The following is a 23300-nucleotide window of genomic DNA, read 5'->3' as shown; positions in this document are numbered from 1 at the left end:
TAGTGTTTTAATTTATTCTCTAGGTATACCATCATATCATCTGCAAAGAGTGATAGGTTTGTTTCCTCATTGCTTAATTCCTTCAATTTCTTTTTCTTCTTATTGCTCAAGCTAACATTTCTAGTACAATATTGAATAACTGAGGTAATAATGGGCATCTTTGCTTCACCCTGATCTTATTGAGAAGACTTCAATCTTATCCCTATTATAGATAATGCTTGCTGATAGTTTTAGATAGATGCTACTTATCATTTTAAGGAAAGTTCCATTTATTCCTGTACTCTCTAATGTTTTTAATAGGAATGGGTGCTGTATTTTGTCAGAAGCTTTTTCTGCATCTGTTGAGATAGTCATATGATTTCTGTTGGTTTTGTTATTATTATGGTCAGTTATGCTGACAGTTTTCCTAATATTGAAGCAGCCCTGCATTCCTGGTATAAATCCCATCTCTTTACTAATGTTTTATTTAAAATTTTTGCATCAGTATTCATTAGGGAAATTGATCTGTAATTTTCTTTCTCTGTTTTGGCTCTTCCTGGTTTAGGTATCAGCACCGTATTTGTGTCATAAAAGGAATTTGGTAGGACTCCTCCTATTTTCCCAAATAGTTCATATAGGATTGGAATTAATTTTTAAGTGTTTGGTAGAATTCACTTGTAAATCCGTTTGGCCTTGCAGATTATTTTCTTAGGGAGTTCATTGATGGCTTGTTCAATTTCTTTTTCTAAAATGAGGTTAACTATTTTATTTCCTTTTCTGTTAAACTGGGCAATTTATTTTTTTGTAAATATTCATCCATTTCACATCCATTCACTTAACAATAAATTGTTAGATTTATTGGCATACAGTTGGGCAAAATTGCTCCTAATTATTGCTTTAATTTTGTCTTCATTGGTGGTGAATTCACCCTCTTCATTTTTGATAGTGGTAATTTGGTTTTCCACTTTCTTTTTAAAAATCAAATTAATGAAAGGTTTATTTTATTGTTGGTTCTCTCCCCACACCCCATAAAACCAGCTCTTAGTTTTATTTGTTAGTTCAGTAGTTTTCTTTCAATTTTATTAATCTCTCCTTTGATTTTCAGAATTTCTAATTTGGTGTTTAATTGGGGATTTTTAATTGTTCTTTTTCTAACTTTTTTTAGTTGCATTTGCTCTTTCTCTATTTTATTCATGTAAGCATTTAGAGATATAAAATTTCCTCTAAGTGCTGCTTTGACTCCATCTCATAAATTTTGGTATGTTGTCTAATTATTGTCATTCTTTTTGATGAAATTATTGATTATTTCAATGATTTATTGTTTGACCCACTCATTCTTTAGGATTAGATTATTTAGTCTCCAATTAATTTTTAATCTGTCTTTCCATGGCACTTTATTACATGTAATTTTTATTGCATCATAATCTGAAAAGGATGCATTTAATATTTCTGCCTTTCTGCATTAGATTATGAGGTTTTTATGCCCTAATACATGTTCAGTTTTTGTGTAGTGCCATGTACTGCTGAGGACAAGGTATATTCCTTTCTGTCCTCATTCAATTTTCTCCAGACTTCTCTAAAATTCTGTTCACCTCCTTACCTTCTTTCTTGTTTATTTTGTGGTTAGATTGAGTTCCCTCCAGTATAGTTTTGCTTTCTGTTTCTTCCTGTAACTCACTTAACTTCTCTAAGAATTTGGATGCTATACCACTTGGTGCATATATGTTTAGTATTGATGTTACTTTGTTGTCTGTGGTACTTTTTAGCAAGATGTAGTTTCCTTCCTTACCTCTTTTAATTAGATCTAATTTTGCTTTTGCTTTGTCTGAGATCAGGATTGTTCCCCCTGCTTTTTTTTTTTAATTTCAGCTGAAGAAATATATTCTGCTCCACTTTTTACCTTTACTGTGTGTGTGTGTGTGTGTGTCTCTGCTTCAAATATGTTTCTTGTAAACAACATAATGTAGAATTCTGGTTTTTAATCCACTCTGCTATCCTTTTCCCTTTTATGGGAGAGTTCCTCCTATTCACATTCACAGTAACAATTCCTATTTTTTCCTCCTATTTATACTTTTCTCTCTCCTTTCAACCTGTCCTTTCTCACCAGGAGCTTGCTTCTGCCTACTGCCTTCCTCCATCTGTTTTACCTTCTGTTAGTACCCCTTCCCCCTTTTCTTTTCCCTTTCCCCTTCTACTTCCCTCTAGGGCAAGTTAAATTTCTATACCCAACTGAGTGAGTATGTCATTTCTTCTTTGAGCCAAATTCAATGAGAGTAAGGTTCAAACAGTGCTCAAGCCCCCTTCTTTCTATTGTAATAAGTCTTTTGTGCCTCTTCATATGATGTAATTTATCCCATTCTGCCTCCCCCTTTCCTCTTTTCCCAGTATAATCCTTTTTTTCTACTCCTTAATTTTTTTTTTTATCATCACATCAAAGTCATCTTATACGCACACCCTCTGTCCTAATAAGAGGCATGGTTCTCAGGAGTTACAAGTATTGTCTTCCCATGTAGGGATGTAAACAGTTTAATCTTATTAAATAACATGATTTTTCTTTCCTGTTTACCTTTTTATGCTTCTCTTGAGTCTTGTAGTTGAAGATCAAATTTTCTGTTCAGTTCTGGTCTTTTCATCAGGGGAGTTTGAAAGTCCCCTATTTCATTGAATGTCGCATCTTTTCCCCAAAAGATTATGTTCAGTATTGCTGGGTAGTTGATTCTTGGTTATAATCCGAGCTCTTTTGCCTTACAGAATATCATATTTCAAGCCCTCCAATCCTTTAATGTAGATGCTGCAAAGTCCTGTGTCATCCTAACTGTGGCTTCTTGATATTTGAATTGTTTCTTTCTGGCTACTTGCAGTATTTTCTCCTTGACCTGATAGGTCTGGAATTTGGCTACAATATTCCTTGGAGTTTTCATCTTTTGGGATCTCTTTCAGGAGGCGATAGATGGATTCTTTCAATGACTAATTTTACCCTCAGGTTCTAGGATACCAGGGCAATTTTCTTTAATAATTTCTTGAAAGATGCTGTGCAGGATTTTTTTTTTTTTTTAATGATCATGGCTTTTAGGTAGTCTAGTACTCAAATTATCTCTCCTAGATCTGTTTTCCAGGTCACTTGTTTTTCCAATGAGATATTTTACATTTTCTTCAATTTTTTCATTCTTTTGATTTTGTTTGACTAATTCTTGATGTGTCATAGAGTCATTAGCTTCCACTTCCTCAGTTCTAATTTTTAAGGAATTATTTTCTTCGGTTAACTTTTCTACCTCCTTTTCCATTTGGACAATTCTACTTTTGAAGGAGTTGTTTTCTTCAGTATAATTTTTCCCCCCATTTGGCCACTTGTATTTTTTTAAGGAATTATTTTCTTCAATTTTTGTTTTTTCTTTTCCAAGCTGTTGGCTCTTGCATAACTCTCATTTCTTTTCCCAATTTTTCTTCTACCTCCCTTATTTGATTTTTAAAATCCTTTTTGATCTCTTTCAGGAGGACTTTTGTGCTTGAGACCAATTCATATTCCACTTTGAGGTTTCACATGTAGGCATTTTGACATTGTTGTCCTCTTCTGAGTTTGTGTTTTGATCTTTCCCGTTGTCACAATATCTTTCTATGGTCAGAGCTCTTTTGTGTTTTTTTGCTCATTTTCTTGGGTATTTTCATGACTTTTAAAGTTGAGCTCTAGTGGCCCAGCAGAATTGCACCTGTTGTGCACTGGATTCTGGGGCTGGCAGTTAGCCTTTTGCTCTGGGGGCTAGAGGCCTCACAGCTTGCCTGCTGTGCCACTGGCCTACTGAACCAGGACCACAGGGCCTTGGTTTCTGATCTGTGATGTGGCTAAGAGCCTCCTGCTGACTTTCCTGGCAGCATCTGATCTGGATTGTGCTCCCCTTTTACTTAAGTGAGACATACCTTTCCTGAAGTCCTTCTAAGTTATCTTAAGCTGGAAAATTGTTTCACTCTGTCTTTTTGTGGGCTCTGTTGCTACGAAATCCATTTAAAGACTGATTTAACATTGCTTCTGAGGGAAGCTGAGGGGGAGCTCAGGCAACTTCCTGGCTTTTCTCCACCATCTTTGAAAGTGGATGTTTTCATGTTGATAAGTTTGTTCTGATTTCATTTTGTGGTTCATCATGGTAGTATCATTGAAACTGATTTTCAGGAATACCAATTCCAGTACATGGGTTTTGGTCACTTTCTGAAGACTTTAGGCCCTGCTTTATTTTATTTTAAAGTTATAGAATTAATTTGTAGATAGAATATTCTGACTTAATGAAAATAGAAATGTTAATTTCAATTGATCATATTAGAATTTTGAAATATATTCGTTTGACCAATAAGTTTCAAGAGGATTAATTTCCATAGAAGCAATCATTTTTATTTGCATTTTTTAAATCATTTTCATTCTACATTCTATGTAATTTTATTTGTTGTGAGGGTGGAAATTTTTTTTCAGTTAAAACAGTTTTTGCATGTATGAAAACTTTAAACCCCTGAACTTTTAAAATCTGAAATTTGACAAGTCTTGAGCCAAGGGTCTCTGTTCCTTATACCCTTCCCCCTTTAAAAAAAAACACCCTTTAAAAATAGAAATACAGCATTAAAATATCAATGATGAAACTACGGAAGTTAAAAGTGTTGATTCTAGTTTTGACACAATTGGATTACAGATACCACATAGGTAAGCCTGTTAACTTACAATCGTGGATAGAGTATGTATATATAGTGTATGTGTGTATGTAGAACAGCTGCTTTAGTTGTTAAATTCCTCCAAACCAGTGAAAACTGTAACAGTTGGAAAAAACTATATAATGGAAAAGTGTGGTGAATAATAAACTGGATGCTACTTTACCATCTCCTTTAATTGGAGATGATAAAAGGGAATGCTTTCTTTTGTATAACTCAGAATTCTGTACAGAATACAAAAATTTATTGGAATTATAGAAAAACTCATAAAAAACATTGTGAAATGCCTGTTCTGGTTACTTAGCACTTATGTAGTATGAAATTTGATTATGCAGTATGTTGTGTTTCTCTGTAACCCTGAGGAATAAATGCTTTTTGACGCCAGTTTTTCCAAATGAGGAAACTTAGTTAAAGAATCTGTCATTTTCTTTCTTTTACCCCAGAAGAATTATAAATTAGTTGCCAAGTTTAAATTTTAGAACTTGTTAGATATATACTTTGTTCCTAAACTCATTCCATTGTAACTATTCTCTCTTTGCTGGATATTAGTATCAACATCTTCTCAAGGATGAAAGTGTTAATAATTGTGTCCATATCATCATGTGCCCTTTGGGAACGTTAAACTCCCCAGTATGTGATTACTAAACTCAGCTTTAAGTGAGAGCAGGGGTGGAAATGGAATACCAGACTCTAGGGGAACCTGTTATATCCTGGCCAATGTTGTATTGTAGTTTTGACCATTTTGAGAGCAGCATGGTTTCTGGGAATAAGATGAAAGTGTTGCTACTGTACTCTACCTTGGTCAGATCTGTCATCTTCATTTCCAAAAATCCTTTCCCTACCTAAAGAACCATCCCAGGTAACATGAATAGGAAAGGAAAGGAAAGGGTTGTGGGTTGGAGGTTGAGAGGTAGTCCAGCAAAACCAATCAACACATGTTAATGTCTGATGCTGAGTAACAAATTTTAAGAAGGATGTTGATATGATGGAAAGTGTTGTATTGGTGGTTGTGCTTAATTCTGAAGAGGACCAAAATGACATCACTATATTGGAGTCAAGGTACTGTGTGTCCCACTGTGGTTGATCAGGCTGAGAGCTTGAAAGGCTTTACCACAGCTCAGGCATGTGGAGATGTCTCTAAATTTGCACACTCCTGTTTCTTTTGAACTACTGCAGTTCTGCTCTCATGGAGCACAGTGCTTTCTTTGATGTGGACACATCATGCTGTGAGATCCTTTGCCACTGTGTCCCATATCATGCAATTGATTCCAAAGTTCTTCAGAGAGACTTTGAGAGTCTCCTGGTATTGCTCTTCTGACTTCCATGTGAGTGTTTGTGTTATATGAGTTCTCTGTAAAATAGTCTTTTAGGCAAGCATATGTTTGGCATTTGAACAATGTAGGCAAAGCTTGGAATTCTGGACAGTTCAAACAAGGACCTCAGTGTCCGGTACCTTATCCTACTAGGTGATCTTCAGAATCTTCCTAAGACAATTCAGATGGAATTGATTCAGTTTCCTGGCAGGCATACAGCAGTGAGGTCAACACAACAGCTTTGTAGACTTTCAGTTTGGTAGGAAGTCTGATACCTTTTATTTCTTACACTTTCCTTTGGATCCTCCCAAAAACTGAACTAGCTCTGGCAATGCTGTGTCAGCCTCATCATCTATGAGTATGTCCCTGGAAAGTATATCGACAAGGTAAGTGAACTTATCCACAGCATTCAATATTTCTCCATTTGCTGTAACCAATGGTTCCACATATGGATGGTGTAGTGCTGGCTGGTGGAGAAACCTGTATTTTCTTAGTGTTCATTGTTAGGCCAAAACTAGCATAAGCAGCAGAGAATCAATCCATAGTTTGTTGTCTCTCAGCCTCAGAGGCTGCACTGAGTGCACAACCATCTGTAAACAAAAAAACCATGCACCAACTCTCCTTCCACTTTAGTCTTGATGCCATGTTCATCCTCATTGAAGATGTCTGACAATATTGCTGAAAACATCATGCTAAAAAGTACAAGAGCAGACACACAGCCTTGTTTCACTCCATTGATGACTGGGAAAGTGCAAGAGAATTGTCCATTATCCAGAACCCTTGCAATCATGCCATTATGAAACTGACGTACAATACTGATGAACTTCTCTGGGTGACCAAATTTTGCCATAATTTTCCACAAGCCCTCATGACTAACAGTATCAAAGGCCTTGGTCAGATCAATGAATGTTGTATACAGACCTCTGTTCTGATGTTGGCATTTCTTCTGGAGTTGTAGGGCAGCAATCACCATATCAACCATTCCTCAGTCCTTTCTGAAGCCACACTGGGTCTCAGATAGATGACCATCTTTCAGGTGAAGGTTCAGCCTATTGAGGAGGACTCTTGCAAGAATCTTGCCAGTAATGACTAAGAGAGAGTCCTCTGTGATTGTCACAGGACAATCTATTCCCTTTACCCTTACATAGAGGTGGACAATGGAAGCATCCTTGAACTCCTGGGGGATAACCTCCTTTTGCTTTATAACCTGGAAAATTTCAGTCAGCTTTTGTATGGACAGTAGACCCCCTGTAAATTTCAGCTGGAGTAGAATTAGCACCACGTACTTTGCCACATGAAAGCAGCCTAATGGCATTGAAAACCTCTTTTTCAGTTGGAAGTTTGGTTAGAGAAGGATTGACCTCAACCTGAGGTATACAGTCAGTGCTAGCATTGATTGATGATGGTCTGTTCAGAATATTATGCAAGTGTTCAGCCCATCTCTCCAGGATCATGTCCTTATCACTAATAAATGTGACTCCATCAGCACTGAGTAGTTGAGATGCACCATAGGTCTTTGGCTCATAAATAGCTTTCACAGCATCATAAAAGAGCTTTGGATTGTTATTATTAGTATAAAACTGAATTTCATCTGCCTTCTCACTGAGCCAAGAAACCTTCATCTCTCTAAGCTTTGCTTATACTTTACTTTTGATGGAATTAAATGCTGCCTTCTTAGAGATGGATGAACTATCCTGCTGATAAACCCTGTGAGTTCTTGTTTTTCATTTAGCAGCTTCTGAATTTCCCCATCATTTTTATCAAACCAGTCTTGATGTTTGCAAGTATTCTGACCCAGATGAGCAAATGCAGTGCAGTACACCAAATCTCTGAAAGCTGCCCACTCCTTTTCTGCTCCACTGTTGCCAGCTGTGTGTTGGCTCAGCTTTTCCTCTTAAGTTAGCAACAGAATTATTCCTTCAGGGAAAAGTGCTCTGATGTGTTGACATTAAGGAAAGTGTTGTAACCAGGATCTTGAACAGGTCTTAGGTTTTTGCTATATGAATGGAGGACATTTATCTTGGAGAAGATCATATTGGGATAGGTGGGGCACATTAGCTATTTTCAAGTATTTAAAAGACCCTCTTGTGGAAGAAAGATTAGACTTGGTCTTCTTAGCCCCAGAGGGCAGAATAGGAACTATGGATGGAGAGTTAAAAGGAGACAGATTTAGACTTCCTACTAATTAGGGTTTTCTAAATGTGGAATTAGGCAGTTCCCTATAATTGGGGGCCTGTAAGAAAAGATTTGATCACTTGCTGGGTTTGTTGTAAAGGGAATTATTTTTCAAATATGGGTTGGACTAGATGGCCATTAAGGTCCATTCAAAGTCTGAAATTTCTGTGAAGCTGCTTTTGAAAAACTCTCCTGCATTCTTTTCTAATCCTGAGTAAGGACACAGAATTTCAGTAACATTTCTGGGCAGAGTGAAAGACAAATGGGATGGGTATAGAAGTAGTGGAGTAGAATCCTTTATACTGAAGAAATAGGATATGGTTTCCCTGGATACAGCCCAGGCATTATTGTGGCAATTGGACATAATAGAAGGAACATATGGAGAGGTAATCTTGACTTAGAGTAAATTTTTACTTTCTCATTTGTTGACCTTGTTCATCATTTAGCCTTGTTGGGTCTTAATTTCCCCTAATATGAAAGTTTTTAGATTAGAGACCTCTCAGGTCTCTGTCAGTTCTGGAATTCCATTGTTTTATGTCTTTCAATACCATTTTAGGAAATCCTTCCTGCAGCCCTCTCTTAAACCATTAAGAGATCTCTATTTAACCATTTGGAGACCTTTATATAACTACATTGGTTGTAGCCTAGATTTGTAATTGTGATAGAATCCTAGGATTATTGATCTAGAGTTGGTAGGGACTTTTAAGGACAGTTCAATCCCTCATATTTCAGATGAGAAAACTGAGGCCCATGGAAGTTAAGTGACTTCCTACAATTATACAGGTATTGTTCAACAACAAAAATTATGTACTAGTTAGAGAGGCTGGCTGATATTCATTGTGAATTTTTAAAAATTCCTTTCTTCCATTAAGTATAAATCTATAAAACTAGTCTAAAAACTAACATCTGATTATTTTCATACCTTAAGTGGTTATCTTCTGCAGTGGTTTTCATTTACTCATCTACTTAGGTTATTGTGTAACATGACCTAAATAACACTGAACGTGAAAATTGTTGGCCATTAGGTATAAACTCATTTTTGTATTGGGAACTTTAATAGGCTTTTGTTTTAAAGTGAGAACATAACATTCTGCTGTCTTTGGGCTCTATAACAGCGTGTCTCATTTCCTGATGATCAGTCTTGCATATTATTGGAATGTACGCTGAGATTTGATGCTCTCTGCCTGGTGTGCCAAAATGTAAAGCTGATTTGAAACAGGCTCAAATAGATTTTAGTCCTTCCTTCCTTAATTTTATCATGTTATCTGTAGCCACTAATTAAAATACCCTATGTTAAAGATCCTGATAATATTAAATTACATTTGTTTAAAATTCTAGTGGTTCTTGATTTCTTTTACTTTAACTCCTACCCTTTCTTTCCACCCTCCTAGTATTGTACTAAGTGGACAGGTACTATGAAATTTTAAAAAGATCACATACTTTTTTATAGATAGCTTTCATATACAGGTTCTATTTGGTTTTTGAGTATTAGAAATTATGGTTTGGGGTGGGAAGGATTCCTAACTATTGTAGACAAGAGCTGAAAACCAACTGACTAGAATTAGTAAAAATGAGAAAGACTTTCATCCTGTAGTCAAGTGAAAAGTACTTTCTGTTTTTATAAATATTATGCATTAATGGAGCTGTCTATCTGGTTTTATTGCCAATTATTTTTCAGAGAAATAGTCACAGCCATCAATTTACTACATCGTGTATTATTATATCTAATGTTTTTTCATCTGCTGTGCATTTGGCTACTAGATTGGTTATTCCCTTTGGCTGACATAATTTGGAAATCTGTTCTTTAACATTCCACCCTTGTGATTTTCTTGGGGGAAACAAGGGGCAATCAGAGAACACCAGAGGTTGAAAAGGCAAGGAAATCAGCAGAGTGGAAGGAAGTGATTTGAGAATTTGACCCTTTCCTTTCCCCTTCTAAATGAAATTTGCTTGATTTTAAGAAGTTGAGAAGGTGTTGTAACATACACAGCTCTTGACTTCAGACTAGAAATATGACAACTGACAACATAAACCATAGAATTTTAGAGCTGGAGGGAATCTAGCTTCATCCCATCATGTTACAGATAAGAAAACTGAGGCCCAGAAAGATAGTAGATAATTGTGCGCTTCATCAGTAAAAATTTTTGAGCACTCTAAATATCTTTTTACTTACTCATAAAGTAAATGCCTATACTACTGTACTAATAATTATGCATATTATAAAACACAAAGCTAGAAATTTAAAGGATGCAATAAAAATGAAATAATATTTGATCCTTGTGTTAATAGGAAGACATTGGAGTTGTTTAAGTAGGAGGTTAAAGTGGTTGGACTTTTTACGTGAGAAATATTAATTTGACGGTGATACAGAGGATGGATTAGAGTTGAAAGAGACTTGTGAATGAAGTTGTACAGGTAGCTACAAGATTAGGTAACTGATTCAATATATGGGATGAGGGGAGCATGTGGAATTGGGCATCACACCAAAAGTATGAATATGGTTGACTGGAAGGATGGTAGAGTCATCAGTAGAAATGAGAAGTTTTAAGAAGTGTGAATTTGGGGGGGAAATATAAGGTAATAAGATTTAGAATGCAGCCTAGCCATACCTTCTTATCTGATTACTTTGTCCCACCAAAATGAAAAGGAGAGAGGCTGAGTTCTGCCCGTGGGTAGTGCTTGCTGCAGCTGTAAAGTGATGGAGGTGAAGGGAACACAGAGAATTTCACCCATGCAGCTGTTAGTGTAGGTGTTGTGGTTGTGGTTAGGTTATAATTGCTCTGAAAAACCTATGCCTGGAACGTAAGTGGAGAGGTTGCACAGCAGAGGGGGGAGGGGTTGTAGAAAGAATGTTGGGTGAAATGGGAGTGAGGTTGTATTGAAGTTAAGCCTTGTGATTGGCTATCGTGGTGTGGGTTTCAATCTGCTCACCCTCTGGTTATCCCATGGAGGATTGTGCTATAATCCACTGAAGATATAGGGTGACCATTTCTACCTGCTTCAGCAAACACTGAGCTGAACAGTGGCGTTATTAACTGCATCTTGGTCAGTTGTGAACTAGTTTAAACAGATAAGAGTTTCCACAGACCGTATTTTATATACTTAAATAATCCATTGGTTTTGTAACTATTTCTTCCTTCTGTATAAATTACAACCCAACCATATCTTTTCATTCTCTGTAGTCCTTATCTATTCTTTTGATAATGATAATAATGGTTGGTTTTTATATAGTGCCTTAAGATTTGTAAAAAGCATTTTATGTAACATTTTATATGTGAGATAGATAACCTGAGCTTCAGGGGAATGAAATGACTTGCCCTATGGTTATAGCTAGTAAATGTCAGAGTCGGAACTTCAACTTAGATTTCTCCTAACTCCAGGTCTAGCGCTCTTCCCACTATATCATGCTTCCTCTAGTGCTTTCCCCAGATAGATGTCCTAATTTAATGAAATAATCCATCCAACTGTGTCATAGCCCAGTAGAGTTTTTTAAAATCTATTTTATTTTCCCTGTGTGAATTATGTATCAGTAGCTATTTTCAATAGCTGTGTGCTATAGAGGTTGATATGGGAGCTTGTGAGCAGTGCCAAGGAGGCCAACTGAACTACTGTGTCCGACTCTCCATGGCCCCATTTTGGGGGTTTTCCTGGCAAAGATACTGAAGTAGTTTGCCGGTTCCCTCTCTAACTTATTTTATAGATGAGGAACTGAGGCAAATAGAGTTAAGTGACTTGCCCAAGGTCACACAGCTGTTAAGTGTCTGGGGCTGGATTTGAATTCAGGAAGATGAGTCTTTGTGATTCCAAGTCCAGTGCTCTAAACCCCTGTGTCAGTTGCCCTTGTGTAGGTATTATTTGTATTTTATATATGGAGCATTTATGCTGCAATTTCTTGAGAATAATTGTTCTAATCTTTGGCATATGTTCATAAGGAACAAGCACAGAGCAGTGCACCCTGTGAGTTCTAAAATAAATACTGTCTTTTGTTTTATTTTGACAGTTCTGTATATTGCTTAGTGAGTTTTTTATTGATTTATTTTGATTTATCAACAATCACTTCCATAAGCTTTTGAATTTTAAATTTTTTCTCCCGCTCTTTCCCCGACTCCCTCCCCAAGACGGTGCACAATCTGATATAGCCTATGTTAAAGTTTATATTAAAAAATGTAAATAGTTTAAAATGTATATTTAATCAGTTTTCTTTAATGTTCATATTTTACGAACTACAGCATGAGATGCTTATAATTCCTTTTAAATGAAGTAAGTGTTCATAATAAAATTTAAAAAGAAAAATAAGATAAAATGTTTATTCCTTTTCTCCAGAGAGAGATCTGTTAATATTGGTTCATTTCATGTTTAATGAAAACTTTTCAGTTGTGTAACATTTTATTTTATTGTTATTATGGGAGATGATGTTTTGGTGGTATGTTGAAGAACAGTGCTATTTTGACTTAATTTAGTGAATCTGGAAAATCTACTGTTTTACATGGTACCGTGGAAAAAGTGCTCATTGTGGACTCATAATACTTGGATTCAAATCTCAGTTCTGGTGCTTACTGCCTGTGTGATCCTGATCAAGTCACTTGACCTCTTTGGCCCTTGATTTTCTCATCTGTAAAATGAGTGGCTTTGAGCTAGATGGCTTGTAAGATGCCTATGAGCCTGTGAGTGATGAGATGGGCTTAGTGTATTTAATTTTGATTTGTCCTTTCTAGGATACAGCAGGTCAGGAGCGCTTCAGAACACTGACACCCAGCTATTACAGAGGTGCACAAGGTGTTATATTAGGTGAGCATTTTACTTCACTGTGATATGTAAAAATCTGGATATGTGGGTTTTTGTTGAAATTAAGTATTTTTAGAAAATTCTCATTTTACTAAATCTTTCCTTTAAAAGTCTTTTTCTTCAGTGCCATGTCTTTAATTTTGAAGTGTTTATTCATACTAAGAACTGTATAGTGACTACTCCTCAGCTACCTTTCCTTCAAAGGATAAAATCCAGGCTAATTTACTTAATTGGTTAGTGCAGAATGTTAATGAAGACAATATTACAGGGTCAACATAAGTATTAGACCAGCTATCTTTAGGCAGAGAGAAACTGATTTTTTGGCCAGTGGTTTACTCAATCCATGCCTTTGGTCACAAGATTGATGAGGAGAAAGAAACAGTATATATGGCTCAGCACAAACCATTTGCCAGTAGTAGAAAAACAACTCAAGGCATTTGACGCTACTGATGCTTATGCAAAGGGCAGCTTATGCTTTTTATTGACAGCAATGATTTTGCAATGTGTGTCATTTTATAATAATCCACATCCAGCTGTTTTGTTTACCATTTACTCTAATTACCCTTGATTTCTCTCTACCCCTCTTCACTTCAAACATTCTAGACTCCTAAATCATAATGACCTATGAAGAACAGCATACACTAAAAGACCTAGGAATTTGGAAGAGAAAAAGAAGAGTGAAGGTCCATGAATGAAACCACCTACTACTTACCCTTGCACATTAAAGATAATTTGCTCAGTAGCTTACTGCCCTTTGCCAACTTAAATTCCTAGCAGTGTGTTAAAAAAAAATTTCAGTACAGGACATTTGAATATGCAAATGAAAATTTTTTTCTAGCAAGTTTTGTACCGTAGTTGTATGAAATGGATTTTTGTGAAGTGTCAGTGAGGAATATACAATTCTTATCATTTGCAAAGCTTTAATTTCATTTTTGTTCATCAGGAAAATGATTCTTAACATTTCCAGCTTTGTGTCTTTTCTCATAAATAGGAATGCTGTAAACACTATATGACTGTATTTTCATATGTTATTATTAGAAACAGTAAGATTAAGGTAATAGTAAAAAGAAAACGAGCAAAGGACAGAATAAGGAACACAAGTTTGGTCATATGGGGCATATTTTTCTTGAAATGTAATAATTACAGGTCTGGGAGAAAACTGGCTAGCAGATTAATGAGAGATTAAATGCTTTTGAAATCTCTTAGTATTTTACTGAGGATTTACATCTAAACATGATTTGACTTAGGCTCAAACTTACAAACAAGTTAAAAGTAATGCTGCTAATTTATATTCATTAAGTATAAATCATACAACTCTTAACTACGGTGGTTAGAAGTAATTGCTATTTTGCCATCAAGTGGAATGCATTATCAAGAGCCTGGTTTTTATAGCCATTAAATGGTGAATTTTATTATGACAATTTCATCTGGATAAAGTAGATAATAGTAACCCTAGCTGAAGATGTGAGGTGTTAGTTGCAAGTTTTAACATTTAAAAATTCTTTTCCTCCTTTTAATGTACATTTTGTGACTTTTAAACCTTCTGTTTCAGTTTATGATGTCACGAGAAGAGATACTTTTGTTAAGCTGGATAATTGGTTAAACGAATTGGAAACATACTGCACAAGAAATGACATAGTTAAAATGCTAGTTGGAAACAAAATTGATAAGGTAAGAAGGTAGAAAAATTGAGTGTTTAGCTCTATGTTATAGAACTTTTATTAATACTTAGGTTTTTCTTATAGGAAAACCGTGAAGTTGATAGAAATGAAGGGCTGAAATTTGCACGGAAGCATTCCATGTTATTTATAGGTAGGTTTATAAAGTTGTGTGTTCTAACTGGGGCCAAGATGTAATTATAGCAGTTTCTACTCATTCGAATAGTGTCAAGTGAGTGAGTTCTGGGGTCAGTAGCACCAGGAATTTGTATCCTAATATTCGTTTTGTGGATGGCAATTTAATCTTGTGGGAATCATCATAATGCTAAGATAAAATGAGCTAGTAGATGTGAAAAAACTTTGGACCTAAAGGTATTACATAAATATCAGTGATACTATATCTTAATGTTTGAGCTTCTTGTACCAGGCTACTTGAAGACTCCTCCTTAATATGAAATAGTCATGTTAAGTCATATTAATTAAATATAAATATTTAATTCTTTTAAGTACTTGAATCAGTTCATGTGTTTGACAGAAGGTCCTAGGATTTTATATCCTAAATTATGTTCCTGATTTTGTCTGTTTTTGTGTTTAAAATCAACTTTAATTTTGCATTCTAAATTGGCTAAACGTTGAAGAGCCAGTAATTTTATTAAATTGTATCAGCTAGCTTATTTTTTCCTTACTTGCTTGGCATTACAAACAGCAAATGAAAAATTAGGTTACTTTTATCTTCCTTTTACAGTGTAATTGAATCTTTCTTATAAGGCATACTTGCATGAGTTTAAATGAGCCAGCCACTCGTTAAATCATATCTCTTAGCTAAAACTACATATAATAACAAACTCATAGGCAGAGTTATTTCTGTCTCTGAAATCAAGTCCATGTAATATCCGGAGTTTTGGGTTAGAGCCCAATTGAATATTAAGTATAATATAGATTATGAGACCTTGGTTGATATCCGTTATTTTTATGATACAGTTTTGAGAGATAAGTCAGGAAAGACTAATGAGAGACCTGTGGGAAATATTGCCAGTGTGACAATAAACCTTGGGAAGATAAGATAACTTAATACCAAAATAATTCCCAGCAAAAATTCCCAGTAATATAGAAACAGAGGGGAAGTTGTACGTTACTTCCAGGTGCTTATTTTTCTTTTGCAAGAAAGATGAATGTTACTTTTTTCCCATGTTTTAGAGGCTAGTGCAAAAACCTGTGATGGTGTACAATGTGCCTTTGAAGAACTTGTTGAAAAGATCATTCAAACCCCTGGACTATGGGAGAGTGAGAACCAGAATAAAGGAGTAAGGCTATCACACAGGGAAGACAACCATGGAGGAGCGTGTGGAGGATATTGTTCTATGTTATAAACTCTGGGAAGGTCTATCTTTTGCGTTTTTGATCAGATAGTGTCATCTTTCTGTATATAAACTCCTTAACTGCTATTTTAGGGACCTTGCAGTTTGCACATACTTGTTTCGTATCATGGCGATGAACATTTATAAGAAAACACTCATCAGCTTTCCCAGGTACAAATGTTTATGGTAAGCATGCACAAATTGCAACCTTCAGTCTTTTATGTAACATAAAATGGGTGTGCATTACCAGGTGCACTCGATTTTATGACCTACATTCATCATGTATTTTTTTTTAATCCATCCAACAAATATCTGTTGTAAAGCTGTCTGTCTGCATTTTGGTCTCCTTTTTTGGTTAATTTTGTCTGATTATTGGATTGCTTTGTATAACTCCTAGAAACACTGGGAGCTGTAAGTATAATAGATCTATTCCTGATGAATTCCTTTGCAGGTTTAACAGCATGTTCTTACAGCTTCTTTAGGAAGCTGATGTTACAGATTTCTTTTTTAAAATTTTTTTTGGGGGTTATTTAGCAAAAGCTCAAGACACGTTATGGCTGCGGCAAATTTATAGTCGCCTGCATTTGTCTGATGATACTTCTGAACTAGCAGTGAAGTAACACAATTGGGACCTACTTTTTAATTCACTTCAATGAATAACTCAGTTGCTTAACTGGAGTTTTAATCCTGTGATATATACATTAGATTCCTGGCACTTTTGCGCTGCAGGTTTTGTAGTGCAGTGTCTGACAGCGACAGTCAAGTTCTTTCCCCCACTTTGTTTCCAGAGAGATATGAAATTAGTGTGTTCATTGTGACTTGTTCATATAGTACTTAGCACATTTTAAAACCAATGCTTTTTCTTAAATGTTGGTAGTGTTTGTCCAAGTATCTCAACTATAGCTTGTTTAATGTTATGAAGATATGTATCATATGATTGCTTTAAATGGCTAGTTGATATTCTGAAACTTATTTCTATGTTTTGGGGGTCAGGGAGAAAAGCACTGAGTGACAGTTTGAGAAAAGGCATTATTTAGCTTCTGGATTCTGATGTGTGGGGAAATACTGTTGCAATGAAAATCTTGAATTTACTGTAACAAATAGCAGTGGTTTATCAAAACTAACTTGTACAGACTAATAAATCTTTTCCAAAGTATTCAGTTTTCTAACCTCTTGCTATTGTATACTTGTATATTTTTTACATACACATAAGTTTATTACATTTTGGTTTCTGCTATTTTATGCCAACATAAGGGTTATTTTCCCTTGAGAGCCAATCACCATAATACGTGACAGCAAGCGACTAGTATTCTTGTCTTGGAAATTTGTTGTACATATGAATTTAGAACTCTTAAGCATTTTATATATTTCAGCATCATAATGGGTGTATTTTTTTTAAAGAGTAGATTTCATTACAACCTGGTCTCTTAGATGCATTCTCTTCACATAAAGCCTCACATTCTACTTTGTTTACATTTGTTAGATAGCATTATACATGCTGGGTGGGTTTTTTTAAACTGAATATTGTATCATTAATATTGTGATGTTGGAAGAAGGTAGATAATTCCAATGTGTCCTTGTCATTTGTTCATGTTTCATTAAAACTTTAGTTCATATTATTGAGTTCTGTATACAATGCATGTGTTGACGTAATTTTTTAAATTTTCTCTGCTCCTCAAAGAAATGTAACTCTCCTATTTTTGTGGACTGGGTTTTTAACTTAATTTTATTGGCAGAATTTAGTTATTAAATGGCATCATATAACTTTTATAAGCTGTTTATTTTAAAGACCATTTATATTGTAACCTTTTATAATTTTAAAATAAATAATTCATAGCCTGCTTTTCCCCAGTGTACCTGTGCAGGTTATGCACATTTTTCTGTTTCCAATTATCAAATAAGAAATCAGTGATCTTGATGGTAGTGATGAACTTTTTCTAAGTTACAGGGTTGGCGTTTTGCTGCTAACTTAATGGAATTTTAATATTTAGGAATCTATTTTCCTGATTGCTTTGACAAATCATTTAACTAAGGATTTAGTATATCACTGTCCTTAGAATTGTGTTTAAACAGTATCCCCATCTTGATTATTAAAAGCATTTGAGAATTAAGTACATATTAAATACAGATCTTTGAATATTAAAAGGAGATGTTGTCTCTGTAGTCTAGGATTACTCACATGGATACAGTCAAAAGAAAACATCTGTGTCGATACTTTTATGTCACATACTCAGAAGATCTGTATGTCCCTTATATGGACCATTTCTCTACCAGTGCAGACTAAAATCCCTCCATACCCCAGTAGACATAACTTCATGAATTGATGTGGCTCGCCTTCTACTGATGAGCCTCTCAGAGCTTAACAAGATTGGTCATAGAGCAGTTGGAACATAGATTTAGAGCTGAAGAGACCTCAGAAGTTACCAAAAACCGTCTCATTTTGCAGATAAGGAAACTGAAGCCCAAAAAGATTGATTTGTTTCATCTCAAAGGAGTATGAGGAATATGAAGTATCTAGGAGTATAAAGCAGTTTGCCTGTTTATATTTTCTAGACAACTCAGAACTTGCTTTTAAATTTACCCTTGTAAGAATCTGTTAGTGTTAGTACCTGCTAAAAGTCTGTTACATTAACATCATGGGTAAAAACCTCATACAACCCCAGTGGAGATCTCCCATCCAACACCACAAACACAGTATGTCAGTAGACCTGTACTTAGTCTTTCCAGCTTGGCAGAAACTCCAAGAGCTTGCACTCTTCTGGCATAGTTTTTGGGAGTCAGTGTTGAAGACCTGACTTAAAAGTGCTCACACTTTCCATTGAGTTTCAAATTGAAGGTTTGGAATTAGGTGCTTAACTTAATTTCAGACTATTTTCAGACTCAAATCTGAGTGTCCCTTTTTCGAAACTATGGGCATTAGTTTAAAATGAGTGGATGTATGATGCCAGAAAAAAAATCCCAAGTAAAATCTTGCATCCACAAGTATAAATGGATTGGTTTCATAATCACCCTGAGATTACTTTATGTAGGAGTCTGTAATAAAAAAGTAAGGGTACACTCATAGTATTTCATTAGTTTACAGCACAACATATAGTGAAGTAGAAGAAATAATTCCTATACACTAAGATAGATTATAATTTGGTTTTGTGAGGCTACTTACAGCAGTATTTACTAATTGTTATTGATACATACAATAAATGAATAATAATTGTAATCAAATGAAGTAACATTATTCTTGATTGTTAAGGCAGGCATTGGGATAATCTGCCTCGGGCTGAAACTTGTTTTGATTCTCCTTCTTTCTGGCGTGCTTGTTAATTAAGATACTTTGATCCTAGATTAGTGTCTGGTACAAATGTTGTCTCAAGTCTGTCTCAGCTGGTTGACCTAAGGATCAAGCTCACCAGCTCATAGAAAGGACCTTGGAGGTCATCTCTTCCCACATCCTCATTTTAGAGATGAAGAAAAAAGTCCAAGAAGGTTGTGACTCATCCAAGGTTGCAGAGTTGAGAGTAACACCCAGTTCTGGTTTCTCATTTCATTGCTCTTTCCCACCATGCCATAAGATGTGGTTTCCCTGGCGTCTAAGATAATTTGACAAAAGCTAAAAACAAGAAAAAGCAGGTGGAAATTGGGATTTGAATCACTGTTTTATTTTCTTATGTAAAATTCAGAAGTTTTATAAAGTCTTTGTTTTCCTAACAAATCTTTCCTATAGAAAAATTGAGGTGAGAAGGGAATTGTTGGAAATTAATTCAAAGTATTAGGTCTTGGAAAGGCTAGTATATCTACAAGGTAACAGCCAAATCTAGAAAGTGGATAAAGGCTTAATTATTAGCTTTTCATGGGTGATCTGAAATTGTGGTTTCACCCACTGAAGACTCTGCCCTCTGGGATAGAAGACAGACCTAGAAAAAGGAAGTGGGGTAGGAATCCTGAGCTCAGAAACAAAGTTATAAACATTCTCATATAGGGCCATTGAGAAAACCTTAAGATCTTAATTGGAGTTCAAGTCCTCTAATTGGGCTGGCTTGGAGGGGGAGAGATGATGCCTCAAAGACAAAATGAGACATCCTCGGTTACCAGAAGCCAAGAAAGGTGATAGGAGTTCCATGAAAATGAATAAAGACAGAGCATTTTTGGATCGAAGACCTCGGCTGTAGTTTTGGACTTCAGACAGAGCTGAGAACCTTAACAGTATGAGACTGGAGGGTAGAGAGGGGTGCCAATAAAGAATTATTTCTGTGTTGTGTGTTTTTCACATGTCCATAGATGGTGCTGATTTGGATTTGAGGGATTGAAGGAGGCAGGATAGAATTTCAATTCAGAAAAGTCATTTCATTTGCACTATATCCAAATGAATCTGTTAATATCCTTTGTAATCTACATGATAACAGTGTAAGGTTCTTTCAGATATTTGATGGGATCTCTTGACTTTACCCAGAACCTGGAATATGATGATTAGTTATATTTATATAGCAATTGAATACCTACAAAACACTTTTTTCAGGATAGTCCACAATTCCCATTTTACATAGGAAATACAAGATCCAAGACCTGTGTGTCATATTGTCTATAAAGTATGTGAGAAAGCAAGGTTGAAAACATACTGCTCAAAAATGCAGTAAAACAAGTCTATTTTTAATCTGTCTAAAAACACACAATTTCCAGTGAGACCTCCATTGAGCATCTTAGAGACCAATGATCAGATGTTTTTCTGACTTTATCATACCTTGAAGCTGAACCAGACAATCCAGCATTTGTATTCCATGTTTGTGGATCTCATCTAGACTGTAAATGAGGTAATCTGAAAAATGAAATCTCTAGTGTCTATTTGCATATGTCATATAGCACAGTGAAGTACACATATACAGTGGGTACACAACAGAGAAATGCTTACTGACTTGACAATCCTTGGGTATGCACATGATAGATTGTTCTGATGTTTTATCCTCAGGTTTCAGTTTAACATTTGTGTATCATTGTTACCATTTCCCCTCTTTTTTGCTCTTTATTAATTTGAATTAAACTGTAGAACTATGGTAGCAGTAGAGCCATGATAATTCCTTCTCCCTCAAGTTTTCGTCTTCCACTTGGAATAATCAGAAGATGGTTAACTTGGATTGGGACATGAAGTATCAAGACTGAATAATACAGATTTGCTCTGAGACATTAGTAAATCCAGTATAGATGACTAAAGAAAGCATAGTTCACTTTTAGGAGATAAATTTACCCAAAGTAGTTTTGCATGCATCTGAAAAACATGTCAAACTCATTTGCACTTGCAAGCAGCAAATGCTCTTTCTCTGGCCAAGTATCTCAAGTTTGGAAAGCAGTGCCATAGACTTAGAACTTTGTGGGTGGCTCCTGTGCATCAAACTCCTAGACACTGAGCAGAGGAACACATTGCCATGCATTGCCAGTTATAGATAGAGACTTCCTGGCAATGACCTCATCACTCATGAGATTGTGAGCCAACACATCTCTGCTGCCGGAGCCACAGCTTTTCAAAATTTCAGAGAGTGTGGAGAGTGCAAAAAAATTGAATCGGGTAAATCTATTCAAATAATGAGAATGTTGCAAGCAGGGGGGTGGGAGGAGGGGTAGGAAGTAATGTTGAGATTGAGCTGGCTTCTTGTCTCTAAAAGGTCTGATTTCATTAGGCTGTGAGCTGTAGTTTGAGGTCCTAACCATATCATGCGATTTCTATAAGTAATTGTGTTTTGGGAGAGATGTTTTGAGAATGAAGATGCTTAATAATGAACCTTGTAAAAACTATTGTTTTATTCCCTTTGGATTAATGACCACAAGGTTGTTTTGAGTGTTTCGAAAAAATATGTGTAACTCAGAAATAATTGGTTTAGAAGAGAGAAATCACAAAAATTCAAGAGGGTTCTCATAAGAAATCTTTTTTTTTTTATGTCTCTTTAAGAACCACATATTTTTTTTAAGAAAGGCAATGATTTAAGACATGACTGCAGAATTATTTTGGGACCTTTTTCATCTTTCCATGAGGTGGCAGCAACTCTTAAGTAACCTGGGGAACCCAGACTCCTGGCCTGTTGGGAGGGCAGCACGGGAAGAGAGCTCTGGGTCCTAACTCATCCCGGCTGTACTTTCTTTTGCCAGCCTCTGCTCCCTTGTCACCTATTTCCTTGGAGTCTTTCCTGGCAAGAGATGAGCTGGGTAACGTCTTTTTTATTTGATCTAAGTTTTTCTGTTGTTCTGAACTGGCTGGCTGATGCTGATGTCAACAAGCTGACCTCCCAACAGCCTTCAGTGTCAGGTTACAGTCCAGCATTCACAGTGGTTAACTGTGCTGAATGTGGGGAAAAGGAAAGCATAATTGATCCTGTATTTTGGAGAAGGGGGTGGTTTCTTTTCTGTGGTTATAGCTTTTTTTTTTGTAAAGGATTTTTTTGGGGGGAGGGGGGTGAATAGTAGTGATATGTAAGCAGTGGAGGTGCCAATAGCACTTTTAAAAACTGAATTTAATGAGGCATTTTTCAATCCAAATTTTTATGCTCCCTTTCCCTTTTAAAGGGTGTTTGGGGGCTTGGAAATTAGATTGCAGGCACAGAGGTTTACTCTTTTCTGGGGATGGGGAGAGAAAAGGATTGTTGTTTTCTGGAAACGGTTAAAATAAAGGATTCCAAATTGCATTTCATTTTCCACTAAACTTTAAAACTAAATTGGTCAGTGATTTTGATTCCTGGATATTGAATACATTTTAATTCTAATAGACTCTTTTCTCCAAATGTTTTACATTAGATGACAATTCTGTTACTGTGTTCTTCATCAGAGTCTGGCTCTGCCATTCTCAACTATGTCCTTACTCAGAAGACATGATATTGCCCAACAATGACACCACGTCTGGACCTAGTGTTGATGGATGTGAACTACGCCAGTAAATACATGGTGTATTGAACAGATGTTCTTCGAAGGAGCAAAACTCACAGATAACTGAAACTTTGGTGTAATGACTAGAAGTTGGAAGACCAGTGTTAAAGTCTTGTTTCTACCACTGTACATGTTGGGCAAATCACCTAATGTCTCCAGGTCTTGATTTCCCTATCTGTAAAATTAGAGTTGCACTAGATTTCTTTTTAGTTTAGCAGTCTATAACCAGTTTTTTCCCCAAATCCTTATAATCTTTACATTTAAAAATTCTAAATTCTACCACTCCAAAATAATTTTCTTGGTATTAGAATTTGACAATAATGATGGCAGTTGTGGGTGTGGGTGGGTGTGGGTGTGGCCCAAGAACAGTTAGAGGCCTGGCTCTGACCTCTTAGTCCAGTTGCCTTGTAAAATGGGTGTATTACACTGCCTACTTCATAGGG

At 35.8% G+C, this 23300-nt stretch overlaps 1 protein-coding gene across 1 annotated transcript in view; it reads left to right on the top strand.

Moving 5' to 3' along the window:
- The window catches only part of RAB18 (RAB18, member RAS oncogene family), a 56276-nt gene extending 38700 nt beyond the window's left edge, over positions 1-17576 (top strand). Inside the window, exons 4-7 of the mRNA XM_027841642.1 lie at positions 12872-12944; positions 14494-14612; positions 14687-14753; positions 15797-17576. Coding sequence (XP_027697443.1) covers positions 12872-12944; positions 14494-14612; positions 14687-14753; positions 15797-15969 — 432 coding nt within the window. The 3' untranslated portion in view covers positions 15970-17576. The remainder of the gene's footprint in view (positions 1-12871; positions 12945-14493; positions 14613-14686; positions 14754-15796) is intronic.
- The last annotated feature ends 5724 nt before the right edge of the window (positions 17577-23300 follow it).

The sequence above is a fragment of the Vombatus ursinus genome, unplaced genomic scaffold (assembly GCF_900497805.2).
Source record: "Vombatus ursinus unplaced genomic scaffold, bare-nosed wombat genome assembly UNPS02014861.1, whole genome shotgun sequence".
In the NCBI taxonomy this organism is placed as follows: Eukaryota; Metazoa; Chordata; class Mammalia; order Diprotodontia; family Vombatidae; genus Vombatus; species Vombatus ursinus.
Note: the sequence above shows the minus strand (reverse complement) of the source record. Positions and strands in the feature narration are given on the sequence as shown.